Below are 19,233 nucleotides of genomic sequence, written 5' to 3' on the forward strand. Positions count from 1 at the left end.
CCTTATTCCTTTCCTCTTAATCAGTGGGGTTTAATGTATTCAGAAACCTAACCCCACCCTCCTTCCCGCTCTCTCCAGCTTCCACATGCTCTCTTTTTGCTCATAGGTGACAAGGAGGAGTAAGAAAATTAAAAACATTAGGTCATCCCAAGGGCACCTTCTATGTGCATCAAGGCATCCCCATCTAGGGCTGAGGAACAACGAGTGAGACATTGGGATAGATGGTCTCCTCCCTCTCCAGAGTTCGGTGGTCAGGGATTTCGGTAGGAAACTCAAAATATAAAAAAAATGCTGGAGTTTTCAGATGCCATGGAAGAATCACTTCCCATAGTCATATTGTTTGTAAATAAAGCCTAAAAACAGGAATTAGTTTGAAATGAGAGGAGGTTGTTAGAGAGGGTAACAGAGGTAGAGTATCAAGCATGACACCCACTTTTAAGTAACTGAAAACAAACGATTCAGTGGGTTTCTGAAAGTTATCTTTTCTGAAGGTTTCTGAAAGATACCTGGAAGGTGTCTGAAGCCCAAAGGAAACAAGGCAGAAGAACACCATGATTGGGAAAGGGAGATGACAGTAAAGAGTTCAGTGTAAATCCCAGTTTCCACCAAATGTTGCCACTTTCTCCCAGATTAAGAAATGATGTCACTAACCTGATGGATCAGAAACAGTACCTCCAGATGCAAGTCACCTGCTTTCCTGTGAAGTTTTTGGATTTAGTCTCCTAAGCGTTCATTACATACCTTCTTACCAGAAAAGAAGAAGAATGATTTCTCGGCCGACCAGAACTGATGAGGAGCAGGCGTATGTACATTCAGGGTCGTCTGTAAGTGCTTCCTTGGCCACAAATGGCCCAGTTAGACAGCAGCTGGTTAACACTGAGCCCACCTTATCTAACTGGCCACCCCGAACTCTGCCCACAGTGCGTGAAGCCGGCACTGACTGAGCAGAGGGAGGAGGAACAGTGCGGGGCATTTCTCTCTCCCCAGGAGCAGGTGAATCGCTTTCTAAATATGACCGCTTTAGGACAAGGTTTGAAAACGTAAATAAGCTTCTGAGAAAGAACAAGAATTAAAAAAAGAGAAAACAGCATAGCGCACTCGGAAGGAAGCCAAAGGGGAGGAAACTCCCCGAGAGTGCTTGTCCAGGGCCCCAGGCTGCACAGCGCCCCCTGCGATGGGACCTGTCCTCGCTGGAAAGCTGTCAGATGTTCTCAAAGGAACCCACGGCCACACGGGGAGGAAGGAGACACACAGGTCAGGAGCTGGCACCAGAAATAGGAGATGGAGTCCTACGGATCCCCATCCACCCACGGACAAGTGCACCTTCAAACCAAAGACAAGTCTTCCCTGTGATCTATTTCTCCCCTTTGGGCGGGCACAGGATCTTAGAGCAAATAAACTCAATTATAAGAATTAAATGGCAAATATGAACACAAAATCCCAGCTTGCAGGGGCTCAGCTAACAGCTCCACACTCAGCAGCACCAGCAGCCCAACCCACAGAGGCCTTCCCCACCACCACCACCAACAGGCAAAGCCTCTTGCTGGGGATCCCTTGGAAGGGAGGAGCTATCTATTTAAACTCAAGGCACTAAGACAGTATGTACCTGTAACAGAACTGAGGCATGATATTGTACGTATCAGTAGCACTGCAGTCATAATACTTTTATGTGCCATTAACAATGGGGAGACCTTCACGGTGGTGGAGGAGTAAGACATGGAGTTCACCTTCCTCCCCACAAATACAACAAAAATACATCTACACGTGAACAGCTCCTACAGAACACCTACTGAATGCTGGCAGAAGACCTCAGACTTCCCAAAAGGCAAGAAACTCCCCAAGTACCTGGGTAGGGCAAAAGAAAAAAGGAAAAACAGAGACAAAAGAATAGGGACGGGACCTGCCCCACTGGGAGGGAGCTGTGAAGGAGGAAAAGTTTCCACACACTAGGAAGCCCCTTCACTGGTGGAGACAGGGGGTGACGGGGGGGAAGCTTCGGAGCCACAGAGGAGAGTGCAGCACCAGGCGTACGGAGGGCAAAGCGGAGAGATTCCCGCACAGAGGATCAGTGCTGACCACCAGCTTCCCTGGTGGTGCAGTGGTTAAGAATCCACCTGCCAATGCAGGGGACATGGGTTCAAGTCCTGGTCTGGGAAGATCCCAACCCATATGCTGCAGAGCAACTAAGCCCATGAGCCACAACTACTGAGCCTGTGCTCTAGAGCTCACCAGCCACAACTACTGAAGTCCACGCGCCACAACTACTGAAGCCCACACACCCTAGAGCCCGTGCTCCGCAACAGAGAGGCCACTGCAATGAGAGGCCCGCGCACCACAACAAAGAGTATCCCCCGCTCACCGCAACTAGAGAAAGCCTGTGTGCAGCAACGAAGCCCCAACACAGCCAAAATAAATAAATTAATTAATTAATTTAAAAAAGAGAAAGTTTATAAAAACTAAAAAAATTAAAAAAAAAAGAATTAGAAATGAAAAAGAAGTAACAACTGACACTGCAGAAATACAAAGAATCATGAGAGACTGCTACAAACAACCATATGCCAATAAAATGGACAACCTGGAAAAAATAGACAATTTCTTAGAAAAGTACAACCTTCAAAGACTGAACCAGGAAGAAACAGAAAATATGAACAGACCAATCACAAGCATTGAAATTGAAAATGTGATTGAAAAACTCCCAAGAAACAAAAGCCCAGGACCAGATGGCTTCACACATGAATTCTATCAAACATTTAGAAAAGGGCTAACACCTATCCTTCTCAAACTCTTCCAAAATATAGCAGAGGGAGGAACACTCCCAAACTCATTCTACGAGGCCACCATCACCCTGATACCAAAACCAGACAAAGATACTACAAAGAAAGAAAACTACAGGCCAATATCACTGATGAACACAGATGCAAAAATCCTCAACAAAATACTAGCAAACAGAATCCAGCAGCCCATTAAAAGGATCATACACCATGATCAAGTGGGGTTTATCCCAGGAATGCAAGGATTCTTCAATATACACAAATCAATGTGATACACCACATTAACAAACTGAAGGATATAAACCATATGATAATCTCAACAGATGTAGAAAAAGCTTTCAACAAAATTCAACACCCATTTATGATAAAAACTCTCCAGAACGTGGGCATAGAGGGAATCTACCTCAACATGATAAAGGCCATATATGACAAACATCACAGCCAACATCGTTCTCAATGGTGAAAAACTGAAACCATTTCCTCTAAGATCAGGAACAAGATAAGGTTGCCCACTCTCACCACTATTATTCAACATAGTTTTGGAAGTTTTACCACGGCAGTCAGAGAAGAAAAAGAAATAAAAGGAATCCAAATTGGAAAAGAAGTAAAACTGTCACTGTTTGCAGATGACATGATACTATACATAAAGAATCCTAAGGATGCTACCAGAAAACAACTAGAGCTATTCAATGAATGTGGTAAAGTAGTAGGATACAAAATTAATGCACAGAAATCTCTTGCATTCCTGTACACTAACGATGAAAAACCTGAAAGAGAAATTAAGGAAACACTCCCATTTACCACTGCAACAAAAAGAATAAAATACCTAAGAATGAAACCTACCTAAGGAGACAAAAGCCCTGTATGCAGAAAATTATAAGACACTGATGAAAGAAATTAAAGATGATACAAATAGATGGAGAGATATACCATGTTCTTGGATTGGAAGAATCAACACTGTGAAAATGACTATACTACCCAAAGCAATCTACAGATTCAATGCAATCCCTATCAAACTACCAATGGCATTTTTCACAGAACTAGAACAAAAAATTTTACAATTTGTATGGAAACACAAAAGACCTCGAATAGCCAAAGCAATCTTGTAAAGAAAAATGGAGCTGGAGGAATCCTGACTTCGGACTATACTATAAAGCTACAGTAATCAAGACAGTATGGTCTTGGCACAGAAACAGAAATATAGATCAATGGAACAGGATAGAAAGCCCAGAGATAAACCCATGCACATATGGTCACCTTATCTTTGATAAAGGAGGAAAGAATATACAATGGAGAAAAGACAGCCGCTTCAATAAGTGGTGCTGGGAAAACTGGACAGCTACATGGAAAAGAATGAAATTAGAACACTCCCTAACACCATACACAAAAATAAACTCAAAATGGATTCAAGACCTAAATGTAAGGCCAGACACTATAAAACTCTTAGAGGAAAACATAGGCAGAACACTCTGTGGCATAAATCACAGCAAGATCCTTTTAGACCCACCTCCTAGAGAAATGGAAATAACAAAAAGAAACAAATGGGACCTAATGAAACTTAAAAGCTTTTGCACAGCAAAGGAAACCATAAACAAGACAAAAAGACAATCCTCAGAATGGGAGAAAATATTTGCAAATGAAGCAACTGACAGAGGATTAATCTCCAAAATTTACAAGCAGCTCATGCAGCTCAATATCAAAAATACAAACAACCTAATCCAAAAACGGGTGGAAGACCTATATAGATATTTCTCCAAAGAAGATATACAGATTGCCAACAAACACATGAAAGGATGCTCAACATCACTAATAATTAGAGAAATGCAAATCAAAACCACAATGAGGTGTCACCTCACACCAGTCAGCATGGCCATCATCAAAAAACCTACAAACAATAAATGCTGGAGAGGGTGTGGAGAAAAGGGAACCCTCTTGCACTGTTGGTGGGAATGTAAATTGATACAGCCACTATGGAGAACAGTATGGAGGTTCCTTAAAAAACTAAAAATAGAACTACCATACGACCCAGCAATCCCACTAAGGGGCATATACCCTGAGAAAAGTATAATTCGAAAAGAGATATGTACCACAATGTTCACTGCAGCTCTATTTACAATAGCCAGGACATGGAAGCAACCTAAGTGTCCATCGACAGATGAATGGATAAAGATGTGGCGCATATATACAATGGAATATGACTCAGCCATAAAAAGAAATGAAATTGAGTTATTTGTAGTGAGGTGGATGGACCAAGAGTCTGTCATACAGAGTGAAGTAAGTCAGAAAGAGAAAAACAAATACCGTATGCTAACACATATATATGGAATTGAAAAAAACAAATGGTTCTGATGAACCTAGGGGCAGGATAGTAATAAAGACACAGACATAGAGAATGGACTTGAGGACATGGGGAGGGGGAAGGGGAAGCTGGGACGAAGTGAGAGAGTAGCATTGACATATATACACTACCAAATGTAAAACAGATAGCTAGTGGGAAGCAGCCGCATAGCACAGGGAGATCAGCTCTGTGCTTTGTGACCACATAGAGGGGTGGGATAGGGAGGGTGGGAGGGAGGCGCAAGAGGGAGGGGATATGGGGATATAGGTATGCATAGAGCTGATTCACTTTGTTATACAGTAGAAACTAACACAGCGTTGTAAAGCAATTATACTCCAATAAAGATGTTAAAAAAAAAAAAAACCAACAAGAACAGTGAGTCTCCACATTAATCTTCCCACACCGAAAACTCAGTAAAAATAGATTCTTGCCCAGGTAGATTAAGGGAACCAGGTCAGATGCTGCATCCTGACTTTCTCTAGCTCTTACATCAGAAGGTAACACTAAAGGTCAGTTTTTTTGAAACCCAATTACCTGAAAATACTCATGGCAGAGGGATGAATGACACAGAATTAATTACTGACAGCTCGGTAGTATGTTTCCAGGGTGCACAGGCTGTTCTATGTTGCTCTCCCCAGAGCAACTGGAAGGGCCGAGTCAAAAACAGGCTCTCGATGGAGCAGAAGAGAAGTGGCATGTCCACAGTCACTCCGCTAGGACCCTGGAGAGCCCGGGGAGGATGCATTCTCCTGCCTCCCCCCAGGTCATCCTCCACTGTGCTCCTCATCACCTAGGAGGTGGCTTTTTTCCTACCATCTGGACTGTGCTCCTGTCCCAAAGGGTCTCCCCCCACTGCCCGTGTTCTACTCTCTCCTTGAAAGATCGAGCTCAAGCCTCACCTTCCACGTGAAGCTCTTCCTGACTGTGCCAACAAGCGTGCACTCTTCTGCCTTGAAACTTGTACAGCACCAAGTGTCCAAACCCTCAAACCGACCCTGTTACAATTTCTTCTGTTGTCTCTTGTATTATGTAGCTCGTGCATGTGACTTAACTCCTCAGCATGTTCTGGAAGCCTCTGTGATGCCAGAAATCAAGTTTCCTGCCACAGCATGTGACATGATTTGATTAGAAGCCCAGTGATGAACAAGAGCAGCAGAGATGGAGCTGGGACAGCCTATCTTTGCATGGGAAAGCGGCCGCTTCTAGAGGAGGTTTTCCTTTACTACAGCCTCAACATAAGGCGAGCACCAGCTTGTCAGCCCACTGAGCAGTCGTTTCTACCAGAGTATCATGGCTCTTACAACTCTGCACTTCTAAGGATCTACAGTTCTATTTTAAGACAGAAACCATGACCTCTATGATATAAAGATCCAGGAGGATTTCATCTATTATTAGCTTAAAGAGGGCAGGACATTGATCATAAAAGAAGTGCAGGTAAGGTTTCAACCCAGTACATATAATTTCAAGCAATTCTAGAAGGACCTGGAATGCACCTAAGAGAGACTTGTGGCTCAAAACTTCCTTTCAAGCTATAGAAACTAAAGAATAGAAGGGCTGTGATCTGTAGAGGGTCATTCAGCTAGCTGGGGACAGCAATGAGTCAGAAAGCCAGTCTCCTAGTGCCTACTGAAGTACACTTTCTACATGCCAGGTTGCCTCTCCCTGTAAGTTACACCGTTATGAGTAACCGTCTTTTCCACTAGGCTAGAATTCTAAAATGCAGAGAAACTTCAGGAATGACCACACACAATATCAATCTGTATCGCAGCACTGGGCACAATTACAGTGTTAAAACAATCACCTTGATTGGTGACATCGTGAATGAGGTCGGATGACAGTTTTAAATAAAACATAACTGAAGTAGAAAACCTGAATTTAAGTTCACAGAAACCTCCAGTCTGATGTTGGACAAGACACTGCCATCTCTGGGCCTCAGTTTCCCAAAAGGACAAAGGGATGTCTGTGGGGTTTCTCAGTGGGGGAGCTACTGGTGTTTGATAGGGTCCATTCTTCCTCGGGACTGTCCTCTGTATTGCAGGACACCTCGCATCCCTGGCCTTGGGCCACCAAGTGCCGGCCTCAGAGACTCAGTCACTGTGACAACCAAAAATGCCCCCTTCCCCCATATTTCACACTCCCCTGGTTGAGAACCACCAGGAAGGTCTCCAGGGTCCCCGCTGGCTCTACAATGCCAGCAGGAAGACACCAGTGATCAGCGGGAGGAGGCACAGTCCTACCCGTAGATGTCCAGGACCCCGATGAAGGAGTGCTGCTTGAGGGAGGTGTGCAGGGCCTTGTTGATGTGCCCCACGATCCAGTCAAACAGCTGGGCGTAGATGTGCTTGGCCAGGGCGTTGCGCGCGTTGACCACCTGCTGCAGGGACATGGTCTTGACGTAGGTCTCCGAGGTGGTGACCAGCTTGCGATGGCACAGCCAGTGCTGCATCTGACTGTGCTCCACCCCCAGCAGCTGGCAGAAGTTGCTCAGGTGTTCATCCTCGGGCTGGAAGAGACACGGGAGAAGGGTTCAGGAGGGGTGTGGAGGACAGCCCACCACCATGCTCTAGGGAAGGAAGGAACCCAACTCTAGGCCCCCCAGAACCCCACTTCATCCCTAGCCACTGCCCCAGCCATCTCATGCACTCTCACACCACTAAGTGACAACTGGGGCCCAAAGAGTGTCGCTCAGACTGATAATACCTGCTAATGAACAAATCATCAGCAGGGCTTTAAAAAACAACTCTCCACTTTCCCTGTCCCCTCCTCCCCTGCCAGGGCCTGAACGGTAACTGGAGGAGAGCGTTCCAGAGTGAAGGGAGCAGGATGAGAACTGATAACTTAGGAACAGATAATCCATTAAGAATAAGGAGCCAGAGGCAAAATCACAGTGAATGTAGCTTCCAACTGCAGAGTTCCACATGCAGTGCTCAATCCACAGCCCCGGAAGGGTCCTCGCTTTTGAGGGTTACCTTGGGCTAGCACGTGATCTAGAGCAGTGCACTTGGAAATGAACCCTGAGCTGACCCCCCTGGACGATGGCAGCACACTGACATCACACCGTCCTAAGCTTCCAAGCAGATTTGCTTTCATCTTAGCCCCAGTCATACCAAACACATAACTGAACTTATTTATATTCTTTAAGCACTTGCCACTTGGAAAGAAAGTGAATCTAGGTGGAAAGCTAGGACAAATGGCAAAAAATAAGGAACAAATTTTGACTTGGGAAGATCACTTGGAACACTGTAACTGATATTCATGTTTAGAGCTGGGAAAAACTAGGGATGCTTCCAGCGTAAGTCCCTTCCAGCGAAGGGACTTACAGGTAAGAAACTGAGCCCCAGAGAAGTACAAGAACGCACCCAGGTAGCCAGCTGCATTTCATCTTGACCCTCAATTACCCAAAGTACCAATCACATCACCTTGCCCTTGAGTCCCTGATAACCAAGTCAGCCACAGAGTCTTGTCTTATTTCGCCCAAGTGTGTAGGTGTCCGGGGTCCCCCTTGCTGCCCATTCACAACACCCCGACAGAAAACCTGCTTTTCCTCTAGAGGTTCTTCTCGCCCATTATTCATTCCCTCATCTAAATCCCCCAGGGGAAGCTGATAACCCAGCCATGAGCCTGCTGGAGAGCTTAATAACTCCGAGGCTGAAAGGGAATCCTTTAGAATGTCATGTGCCACCTCCTAATGGCCCTGAATTGCTTGTGGGAATCATTTTCTGATGACGCTGCCACCACGTAGGATGTAAATGCAGGCTTGTTCCATGAAAATTAACACAGATAACTGTACCATTTCCCCAGGCCATTTTTTCTCCCTCCTACAGATACTTAAAATCCATCTACCCAAATACACACAATTACAAAATAATAAAATGTCAGAGTAGGAAAGAACCTCCAAAAATCATTAAGGCCAGTTTTTCCGGAGTATGGTTTGTGGAGTTGGAGTAATAGTTACAAAGGCCATTAACTGGGTTTACTCAACAAAAGTGGGGGACGGGGAGAGTGACAGTAGGTTGAACGTGGTGGAACCGGCTTGTTAACATACTCTGTAAACATACACACACACACACACACAGAGAATTCCACAAGTTCTGGAACTTTTCAATCATCACCACGGGACAGGTTCCCATCGGCTGCAGCAGGGAGTGGCCTGCCCATCTATTACCCGCTCCTGACTGTTGATTAAAGGTATTAACTGAAACTGATTTAACATTATGCAATTACACTTAAGCTTAATTAAATGATGCTAAATCCATTAAAGACAGCCAGCATCATAGGCAGCTGATGAATTTTGTGGGCCCATATTGCCAAATTCATGAAACAAATTGCCTCTGGTGTCCAAGTAATTGCATGCTATTGCATCTCCAAGGTAACTCTGGCGGTTATGGAACATATTTTCATGCTTTAATTAAAAATAACAACTACCAAGCAGAAGGCACACTGCATCTGGACAGACACCCCTTCCACAGAAGGAGGTCCACCCTACGCACCCAAGGCATAAACCAAAATCCTTGCACTAGCAACCATTTAGCAAAGCATTTCTCGAGCGAGCACACACTGTGCGCCCAGCAGTGTGCTGGGCACCGATGGGGAACATCAGGCTAGTGGAAGACAGCCCCAGCTCCAGGGACTGACCATCTAGAGGAAGGAGCAGGGCTGGCAGTGGTGTGGGGCAAGAACGCTGGCTGGGCTTTGCCATTAACTGTCATTATGACCTTAGAGAGAGAGTTTCCTCTCTCTGGGCCTTAGTCTTTCCAACCCTGCGAAGGGAGACAGACGCTCAGAAGGTCCACTCTGGCTCTGCCAACAATGATGATAACAGTCGAGAACCCAAGTCCTCGAGCCCTGTGCCAAGGTGGGTAATATCACCCCCGCCCGCAGATAAGGAAACAGAAAGGTAAGAAACTATCAGTAAGTGGCAGAACCAGGATTTGAACCCTGGCAGCCCTGACTCCGAGTTCTCAGTCTCAATTAGCTCTCGTCTCGACACAGCCTTTAACTGGAGAACAATGAGACCAGCCTAGACCACGTACCTGTGCTCAAAAACCTCTGACTTCCTGTCGTCTCTGAGAGTAAGGGCCTGGTGTCCAAGCCTCCACCTGTCAGCCATCCTCCCCTCCCTCCAGCACCCTTTGTGTCCTCCGTCCCCCCCCTTCCCCAAGTGTGCCCTGATATCCCTCCCTCACACAGTCTTTACACACACACTCAGTGGTTGCCAGTGTGTGTCAAGGCTAAAAGAGTGAGCACAGGAGACACTGTCCTGGAGTTTAGTGGGGGAAACGGGCATCGATCAAATACCACCAGTAAACGTTCACTTTCCTTCTCACCCGAAGGTCCCTGCAGAGGCTGGTGCCGAAGATCAACTCTAAGATCAGAGAGACACTTCCCTGATAAGCCCAAGTCCTGGCTCTCCAAAGAGGCCCTGGTCCCGCTCAACCCACAGCCACAGGCGCCCAGGAACTCACTGGCCCTGGTCCTCGGGCCTCACCGCCAGCCCCGCCCAGGGCTCATCTATTCGCTTACTTGCGGCACCCCTGAGCCTAGGGAGCCTCCATCATCCATCCATCTGCTTACTGGGCATCTGCCAAGTCCTGGGCGCTGTGCTGGGCGCTGGTGATACAACAGTGAGCAAACAGTCCCCGTTCGCATAGACTGTGGAGTCTCACGAGGGAGAGAGACACACAGCAAATTATCACATAATAAATGTAAAATTACACCCACGCCGAGAGATATGGAGGAGAGGCATGAACGCTGTAAGAACCCACGATGGGGGATGTGACCAGGAGGTGACCTTGAGAAGAAGGAGACTGGGGGAAGGGGAGGGTGGAGGCCAAGGGAAATCTGTCAGCTTTCCTGCATTTGGCCAGCCTAAATCAGGAGTTTTTCAATGCCAATGTTCCTAAACTCACCTGTCCCCGACACTAGGCAGAGTACGGTTGCCCTAAGGAACCGGGGGACATTTATGGGGACGTGCTGAGAGGGGAGGCACAGACCCTCTGTGCCTTTCTCGAGAGGGACAATGCTTCACTGGCCCTAAAGAGCGTCTGGCCTGCACTAGAGGCCCATCCGCCACCCCACCAAGGCACCGGGTTCTCCTCTGCCCACCTCAATCTGTCTCACAGCATCACCACGGCCAACCACACTGCCCCGCCACACACACACACACACACATACACAGAGGCACATACACGCAGACAGGCACACGCACACACGCCGATGTCCCGGGGCACCGAGCACTGCCCAGTTCCAGCATTCCCTGCTTTCCCACTGGGCCCAGCGGGTGATCCTCTCATGAGGCTGCAGACTCCGTGCCGAGGATGGCGGCAGGCCTGATGGGGCCAGGGGCTCCAAACCCAAGGCTATTTCTCTTGTAGGTGTATGGGGGTGACGAGCTCGGCCAAATGCCAGCTACCATTCAGGACTTCCTCTCCCTCAAGGCAGGGCCGGGTTTAACTGGGTTAAAAAATGTCTGCACAATTGAAAAAGGATCAGCTTGTGCGTGGCCTGGACACATGCCCACATTCATATTCTGTAGTACTGTCTTCTGTATTTCCCCAGTTATTTAAATTCTAAGACCTTGGTAGCAAGAATCATACTTTGTACCTCCCAGGACTTGGCCATAAATGGACACAAAAGAGGCCTAAAAGAAACAATTGCAGATTCCTTACTCGAGGTCAGAATATCAGTATTTTAGCCCAGCCCGACACCATCACATACCAGAGAGCCCACAACATGCTGTCTATACTACTTGTAACCGGCAGTGTTCCCCCACCCACCCACTTAGACATTTTTTATCTACCATATATAAGGTACTACACTGGGCACCAAGAAAGTAACAGTCAGTAAGAGCATTTATGGAGCACTTCACAGTTTGCAATACTGTCATATAGATGTCTCAATATTCTCCTTTGTACTGTCAAAATCTTGGCAACTGTGGTTATCTGTCCTGTCCACCCAATCAGATTGTAAGCTCCTTGGAGACAGTCACCAAGTACAGTGTCCAACACTCCTTCATATCCCTGCAAGCACAGACCGAAAGTGTTATCATGAGCTGATAACACTGTAGAATTCCATGGGACCTCGGGTACTTGGGAAATTAAACCATCAAAAATAATTTATTGAGTAACCACTAAATTCCCCGCCCTCAGCGACAGAAACTTGATGGCAGCTGATTTGAAAAGGATTTGTTGTTTTAAATAATTATCAGTAAGGGAACAGAAGCCATTACTCTTAAGAATAAATAACCTATGAATGTCCTCTAAGCGTAAAGACATTTCAGTTGTATAAAACCGTATGAACAGAGTAAATTGTGTAATGTTACCTCTGGTGCTGGTGGGTAACTTACTGATATACTACAGGATTCACCATCTCGCTCGGCTTGAATCTCCACATTTCCAAGGTGTAGGATAGAAGCAATTATCTTAAAAATGTTTATCTGATGGGACTCTCTCACTCCTGGGGAAAAAAAAAATGAATGAATGACAGACACTCAATATCCAGGGTAAGATAGAAATGATGTTTTATCCTCTTTTTAAGGACTTAAGAAAAAATGTTTCATTTTCCTTTCTGGGCCAGTGACTCCTAAATTGATCCAGGCTCCTCACCAAGTAATTACCACTCACAGTAACAGCTCAGAGGGCAAAGGGGCTCCTTGGACTAAAAGATAAATATCTTCACGGTGATTGTCCTGATCAAAACAGATGGGTCACGCTACCATTTTCACTTCTCCAAGAGCAAAGGAGAGGCAGCAATCAAGCAGACCCATTTTGGACTTCATTTCAATCAACATTTTACGGATGTTTTTATGAGTTTAATAAGAATGGTCATTTATCTGCAGTCATTTTTCCCCCAACGTAATATCCTGCAAACATCTGTGACACACATCTGAAGTGCCAACGGAGAAAGAAGAGGAGAAACTTCTCCTGGGGGTGCTGTTATGGGGCTGGACGGCCACCTGGCCCTTGGCTGTTCCCCTGGGGGCTGTTGTTTACCACACTATCTGTTCCGTCAGTTATAGACACAGACACCTACTCTGGAGCCACTGACAGCAGATATCTACTGTCGATTTTGTTATTTATGCATGTACGTTATCAAAGACATGGATACTCTCTTAAAATTTATATTTAGCTTTAAGGCATTATCATTTCTTTTTGAATTACCAAATACTTCAGACTTAAAAAAAGGCTACAGACTAATATAATGAACACCAGTTGACCTACCATTCAGTTTAAGAGATAATACAGTTGCTCTCCAAATTCTTCCCCAGATGCCGTTACTTATTTTTAAGGCAATATTTTACTTAGGCTTAAAAAAAAAAAAGTCAGTGACACCTATATAAATGGGAGTAAAGATGTGTCATGTTAGGATTAAAAACTTTACTCAGATAATCAACAAAGTGGACAACCCAAGCATGAACTAGACAAATTAACTCTACACTTTAAAAGTGTTAGATGACCACTACTGTGTAAACTTCATAGGGTCAGGGATTTACTTTTTAATTTTTATTATACAACATCTTCAAAATATACAAACTTAAAAAAAATTACAATGAATCCCTGTTCTTGCTTCATCATTCTATCCCCAGTGCCTGGCACACAGTAGGTGCTCAGAAACATGAGTGACAGAATGACTGTATTGATACTTGTTACGCAGACGGAAGTCCTTGAAAATGTCTACAGAAATGCACGCATTGTTCAAACCTCTGGTTTTACTTAAACTAATAATCCAAAAAACAGCCAGAGGGTGAACAATTTAGGCAGATGTCCTGAGTGTAACTGAGTAAGAATGGCAAAAGAAAGACCAGCTAAAGCCAGAGGCTGAAACCCAGGACAAGACAGGAGGCTGGACGGTTCTGCACCTGTATAGGGAGTAAAGCACTGTAGAGTGCTCTCAAGTCAGTCCCACAGAAGAACTAGTCAGGAAGTGGGTGCTGGGCCCATCACAGGATGAGAGGGATATAGCACTTTCCTCTCCCCTTCTCTTATTCTTAGGAACCAGTGCTTTGTCAATTTCCAAAGACCTAACCACCCTGTCATAGTAGGAGTTTAAGTAGTAGACACTGGATGACTGACTACGGAATCCTAACAATAGTTAGGATTCCTATGCTATACTGACCAGAAAGTCCCTTTTTAATACAGGATTCTCTGAGTAAGCGGTACCTCTTTACAGGAAGCAACAAAACAAAACAAAACAAATAAACAAAAAAATCAAACACTAAATCTGAAAGGCTCGTAGCCCACAGCCTGTTTTTGTAAATAAAGTTTTATTAGAACAGTCATATCTTTCCTTTTACATTTTGTCTATGGTTACTTTTACACTACAGTGGCAAAGTTAAGTAGTTGCTACAGAAATCGTATGGCCAAGAGGGCCCAAAATATTTACTATCATGTCCTTTAAGAAAAAGTTTGCCAACCTCTGGAAATTAAAAAATGGCCATGTTTATTAAAGAGTAGGGAAGAATGGCTTATTAAAATAATTAAATTTAAAAATTCCATTTGCTTTGAGAATGAAAGTACCTAGTCTCCTTAGGGCCTTGGAGGGAACAACCATCTCCTTGGATCAGCTTATGCCCACTGCTCACACCAGCACTACAGGGGCCTTCTCCTTTCTTAGCCAACTGCTTTCCTCCTCAACATCAAGCCTCCTCTATACCTGCTCCCCAACGCTGGAGAATAAAACAGCTCTGTGGTGCTGGGGAACTCAGGGACACCTGTACCCAGTTTATCATCCCTCAGCTTCAAATCCACCCTTCTTTGCCCTGCTTTGTCACCCTGGTGCTAGACCCTGTAAACACTTCCCCTTGGCCTGCCGGTGGCATGTCACACTTGGTCAACAGAGGGCACTGCAAGGACTTCACAAGGCAAGAGCAGCAAGAAGCCATCTCCATTCCTGGTTCTGGCCCTCCACAGTCATCAGTATTCATCTTGGGAGTCCAGCCACCTGCCAGGTGAGTTCCAGCTGTGTCTTCAGGCCGTGCTCCCCCATTAGCAGCTGCTTCTGAGAAGTTCTGGCTCCACCACACCCCAGGGCACTACAGGCTGCTTACACAGACCAGGGATGGCCCACACCCTCTGGCAGGTTCCTTTACCGCCAGAGGGCTTCCTGATCTTGGGGCAGCCACATCCTCCTAGAAGTGATCGAAATCTCAGCCTGGCATGGGGGGCTCTCCTAGTCAACAGCTCCTGTACTGGCTGCTCCGCCTCACCCTCGAGACAGTTCTTTTACACCCACTATTTCTAGACCCCTAAAATCCTCTTATTTATAGTTAATTATCTACTACTGCTCTTGTTAACAATTACAGTAATTTTTCTCTTTTGGAATAACCAGTGTGGTTTCTGCCTCATGGGTACAAAAGGCAAACCACATCTATCCACCAGTTATCCAGAGAAGTGAATAGCACTCAGATTTCAGCACATGAAGTCCTGACTTTCTCCCCATATGGAGATCAGGGCATGTCCTGTTTGGCCATGCTTTATTTGGCCATTGGATGAAACCTCCCTGATTCCCAAAGAACCTAAGAAATGCTGCTCTGGCTTGGTCACATGACTCAAAAGCCAAATGTCTGTCAGGGAGGGGCTGGGAAAAGCACCAGGTCCTCCTGAGCCATTTTGTGGATTTCAGGCTAACTTCCCAAGCTTCCCCTTTTCTGGCTGCAGATCCCAGGAATTTACCACTTCAGTTTTCCAGTTAAGCACAGACTGCCTTCCACTTTACCACTTGGGGGCTCTTTTCCCCCAAAACTGGCTGGGGAAAGGGGCAGTTTTCTCCAGCTCTACTGTCTTATATGACCCAGAAGGACAGAGAGATCTTGATTTATGGATTCCACTGCTAAGTTCTATATGGAAACAGCAACAACAGAAATAACACTGTACGTATGGCAGAGCTACTAGACCTTTGCAGTCTGTTTCCCACTTGGAGACCCTGACTGTGGTACATGGGTGGTTTCGGTCCCTAAGGCATGTTCCTTCTGCTAAAACACACCGCCTCAAACCCTCAACACAAAAAGACACGGCTCTTCTTGGTTTTCATCCATCGGTGTCAACGCCCTGAGGGAGTGAAAAGGAGTACTTGGCAATGCCCGAGAGATCAACTCTCAAATCCTATTGTTAAGAAAGGGCACCAAAGTTCCATGCCATAAGCTTTGGAGCCCAAGGGTTGGGATGGAATAAGAGTATGAAGATATTCACCAAGAGCAAGAGGGCTTCCCCACCAGCTCATGAAGGTTGGCAAGCAAAGTGGGACACTGCCGTGCTTTTTCTCCATGCAATCAACCCTCTGGGCCCTTCTCCCCATCCCCAAGTTCCTTACCAAGGAGTGTGAAGGCTTGTCGAGTCTTCTCAAAGTCCTCAGCATCATCTACACCCTCGATGGACGTGTCTCCTCCCTGTGACGTATAGAAGAAGTCCTCGGCACAGGCTGTGGTGGGAAAGGAGGTGAGGCATCAGGCACGGGAGGGACGCTTCATCCCCGGGTTCACCACAGACCATGCCCCACAAGGATGTCCACTCCCTGAGCAAGCTGACCCGGGCCAGAGTTTATTCCCAGCTGGATGTGGAACTCTTTCAAATATCATCTTTACTGACAACGGCAAGTGGGAGAGAAAACTGAGTAACAAAAGACAGAAAATTACAACACAGTGACAGAACCTGTTGTTGCATTTGTGTTAAAACTGATATGTGAAAAACAAGGGAACATAAAAGTCATGGCAAGTTCAAGTTACAGTAGCATTCACCACAGACTTGTTTGTTAAAAGGCTCTGATAGACACAGTAAAACGTACACCCACCCTAGAACCAGACTTCCATGACCGTCAATAATCTTAGTCTGACAACCTCGTTTGACACATGAAGGGCAACGATGCGCCCAGAGGGACATGATTTGTTTGTTTTAAATGCTGGGGCCCCTTGAGCTATTTAAGCACGTGTACAAATGCAGGCTGAGACTCTCATCCCCCGGCTTACTTCCTCTTCAGTCAGGCCTCTGCTAACAGCCTGGGGATGACTAGTGAGGAGGGGCCCAGGTTCCGCCATAGAATTCAGAGCCACCCTCAGTGGAGGGCAAAAGTGCAACGAGCCCTGGGGAGTATCTGAACTACAGGGCTTGAGAGCCAGCATGTAAGGCAACAATTGCACCTCAACAAAATCACCCTCGAAAATCACTTCAACTTTCACAAATTACAATGCCTTTGTGTGGTACAATTCTGTCCAGTGCTTGGCATTTCTAAGTGTATAATGTTTGATTTTGATAAGATGCCAAAACTGGACACTGGCTGTTCTCCCTCCTCCCCTGAAAACACCAGTTAAATGATTTTCTCTTGACCTGGGCACATACGGTTGAAGGCACATCAGTTACACATGCTTAGATGCAGCTTCATTGCAACTCCCAGTCCTCCTTCAACACTTTGTCCTCCCGATTTGATCTCCGAAGAATTTCTTGAGTCTCTTTCCTTCCTCCATCCCGACTGCCACTATCCAGGGTCTGACCTGTTCAGCATCTGTTGTCTGGGGACTGTTGCAAAAGACTCCAAAAGACTCTAAGTCTTTCTCCCTGCTTCTGCTCCTGTCCTTTCTAAATCCTCCTTTAAACTTCTGGTAACTCTGATCACACCACTCCCTACTTAAAGCCCTTTGGAGACACCCTCCTGCTCCACTGCCCTCAAGGCAAAGGTCCAACACCCTAGAAGGGCCTCCAGGACCTTTTGTGAAGTGGCCTCCTCCGACCACTCCAGACTCACGCCTAGTCCTTCCATCCCCACCTCTATGTCCCAGATACACCAGCTTCCTTACTGTCATTCCTCAGCTCTACCCCTGTTCATGCCATCAATGGCCCTGCAGACATCTCCTTCCTGGTCTCTCCCACTTCCCACCTTGATCCTATGCTCCAAGCCACACTGCACTCCGCCAATTCCTCCCACTGGTCAAGTCCACGATACCAGGTCCAGCTAGGAAGTGGCAGAACTCAGCCCCAAACCCCAGTCTCACACACAACCAACAGGCAACACTGCACATGGGAATGAACAGCAGAATACTGGTCATGTTTTATGAGGGAAGGCTTCCTGGAGGAGTGACTTCAACCCACTCTGATGACTGCAGGCACCTGAAGTGGGAGACGAAGGACTGTGGCCCTGAGCTCACTCACAGCCACAGCAGAAGCGAATTCTGATGAAGCAAGTCACGTTAGGTCTTTGTGGAAAATAGCATATTTGGATCTTTCATATCTAATCACCCTGGAAGCTCCGGCACGGAGTAATGTAACAGCTTCAAGGGTTTAATAAAAGCAGCAATTCTTTTTTCCCCTTTACACTCACCTTTCAAAACACCTCATTTGGTGATTTTTTACTGTGTCCATATGAAGACGACTGAATACAGTCGTCCCTCTGTATGCACAGGGAGTTGGGTCTAGGACCCCCCCCCCACCTCCAACAGATACCAAAATTCACAGATGCTCAAGTCTCTTATATAAAATGGTATAGTACAGTCAGCCCTCCACAACCATGGATCGAATTCCAGTTGGTTGAATCCACAGATGCAGAACCTGCAGATATGAAGGGCCAAGTGTATATTTACTCCCATTTTTCAGACAGGCAAACTGGGCACCATAGGGCTTTAAGGGGTTTCCCAGGCTCACCCAGGGTTTGGCCAGGCCTGTGAGCCCATTCCTTGATCACCCAATTAAGGAAATGGTTATCTATGACATCCCATGACTTAGCCATAAATACAACCTACATCATAATCAAAAGTATCAGTTGATACACTAGAGTCACCTGAGACTCCAAAAAGAACACTAAGCTTTCATATTGGAGGGAAGGAGGCATTTTCAGCATCTATCAAAGACCTTTCATTGTCAAAGGCCAGGGTCCCACTGCCTGATGTTCTGAGTGAAACAGACCTCCTCACCCTTCCCTGCTTTGAGTTCCCAAACTCACAGGCCCAGCAGAGTAACTTCTTCCTGCTCAGGTTCATCACTGCAGGGGCCACCCCAGCCAATCACAGCATTCTCTACTGAATGATTTGAATCCAATCAAAATAATCATCTCCTTTCCATCTGCTTTAACGCTACAATCACCTCTGTTAACGTCACTCCCAGACCCTCTTAATAAGACAGACATCCCAACAGGATGCAGTCA

At 46.0% G+C, this 19,233-nt stretch overlaps 1 protein-coding gene across 4 annotated transcripts in view; it reads right to left on the bottom strand.

Annotated features, from left to right (window-relative positions):
• MYO5B (myosin VB) overlaps window positions 1–19,233 on the bottom strand; it is a 370,856-nt gene that overhangs the window by 127,782 nt on the left and 223,841 nt on the right. For all 4 annotated transcript variants that reach the window (XM_059894726.1, XM_059894725.1, XM_059894727.1 and 1 more), the window contains exons 8-10: window positions 16,417–16,524; window positions 12,455–12,564; window positions 7,347–7,612 (exon numbers count right to left, since the gene is read on the bottom strand). In XM_059894726.1, the coding sequence (XP_059750709.1) occupies window positions 7,347–7,612; window positions 12,455–12,564; window positions 16,417–16,524 (484 nt within the window). The remainder of the gene's footprint in view (window positions 1–7,346; window positions 7,613–12,454; window positions 12,565–16,416; window positions 16,525–19,233) is intronic.

Source organism: Balaenoptera ricei, chromosome 14 (genome assembly GCF_028023285.1).
Source record: "Balaenoptera ricei isolate mBalRic1 chromosome 14, mBalRic1.hap2, whole genome shotgun sequence".
NCBI lineage: Eukaryota > Metazoa > Chordata > Mammalia > Artiodactyla > Balaenopteridae > Balaenoptera > Balaenoptera ricei.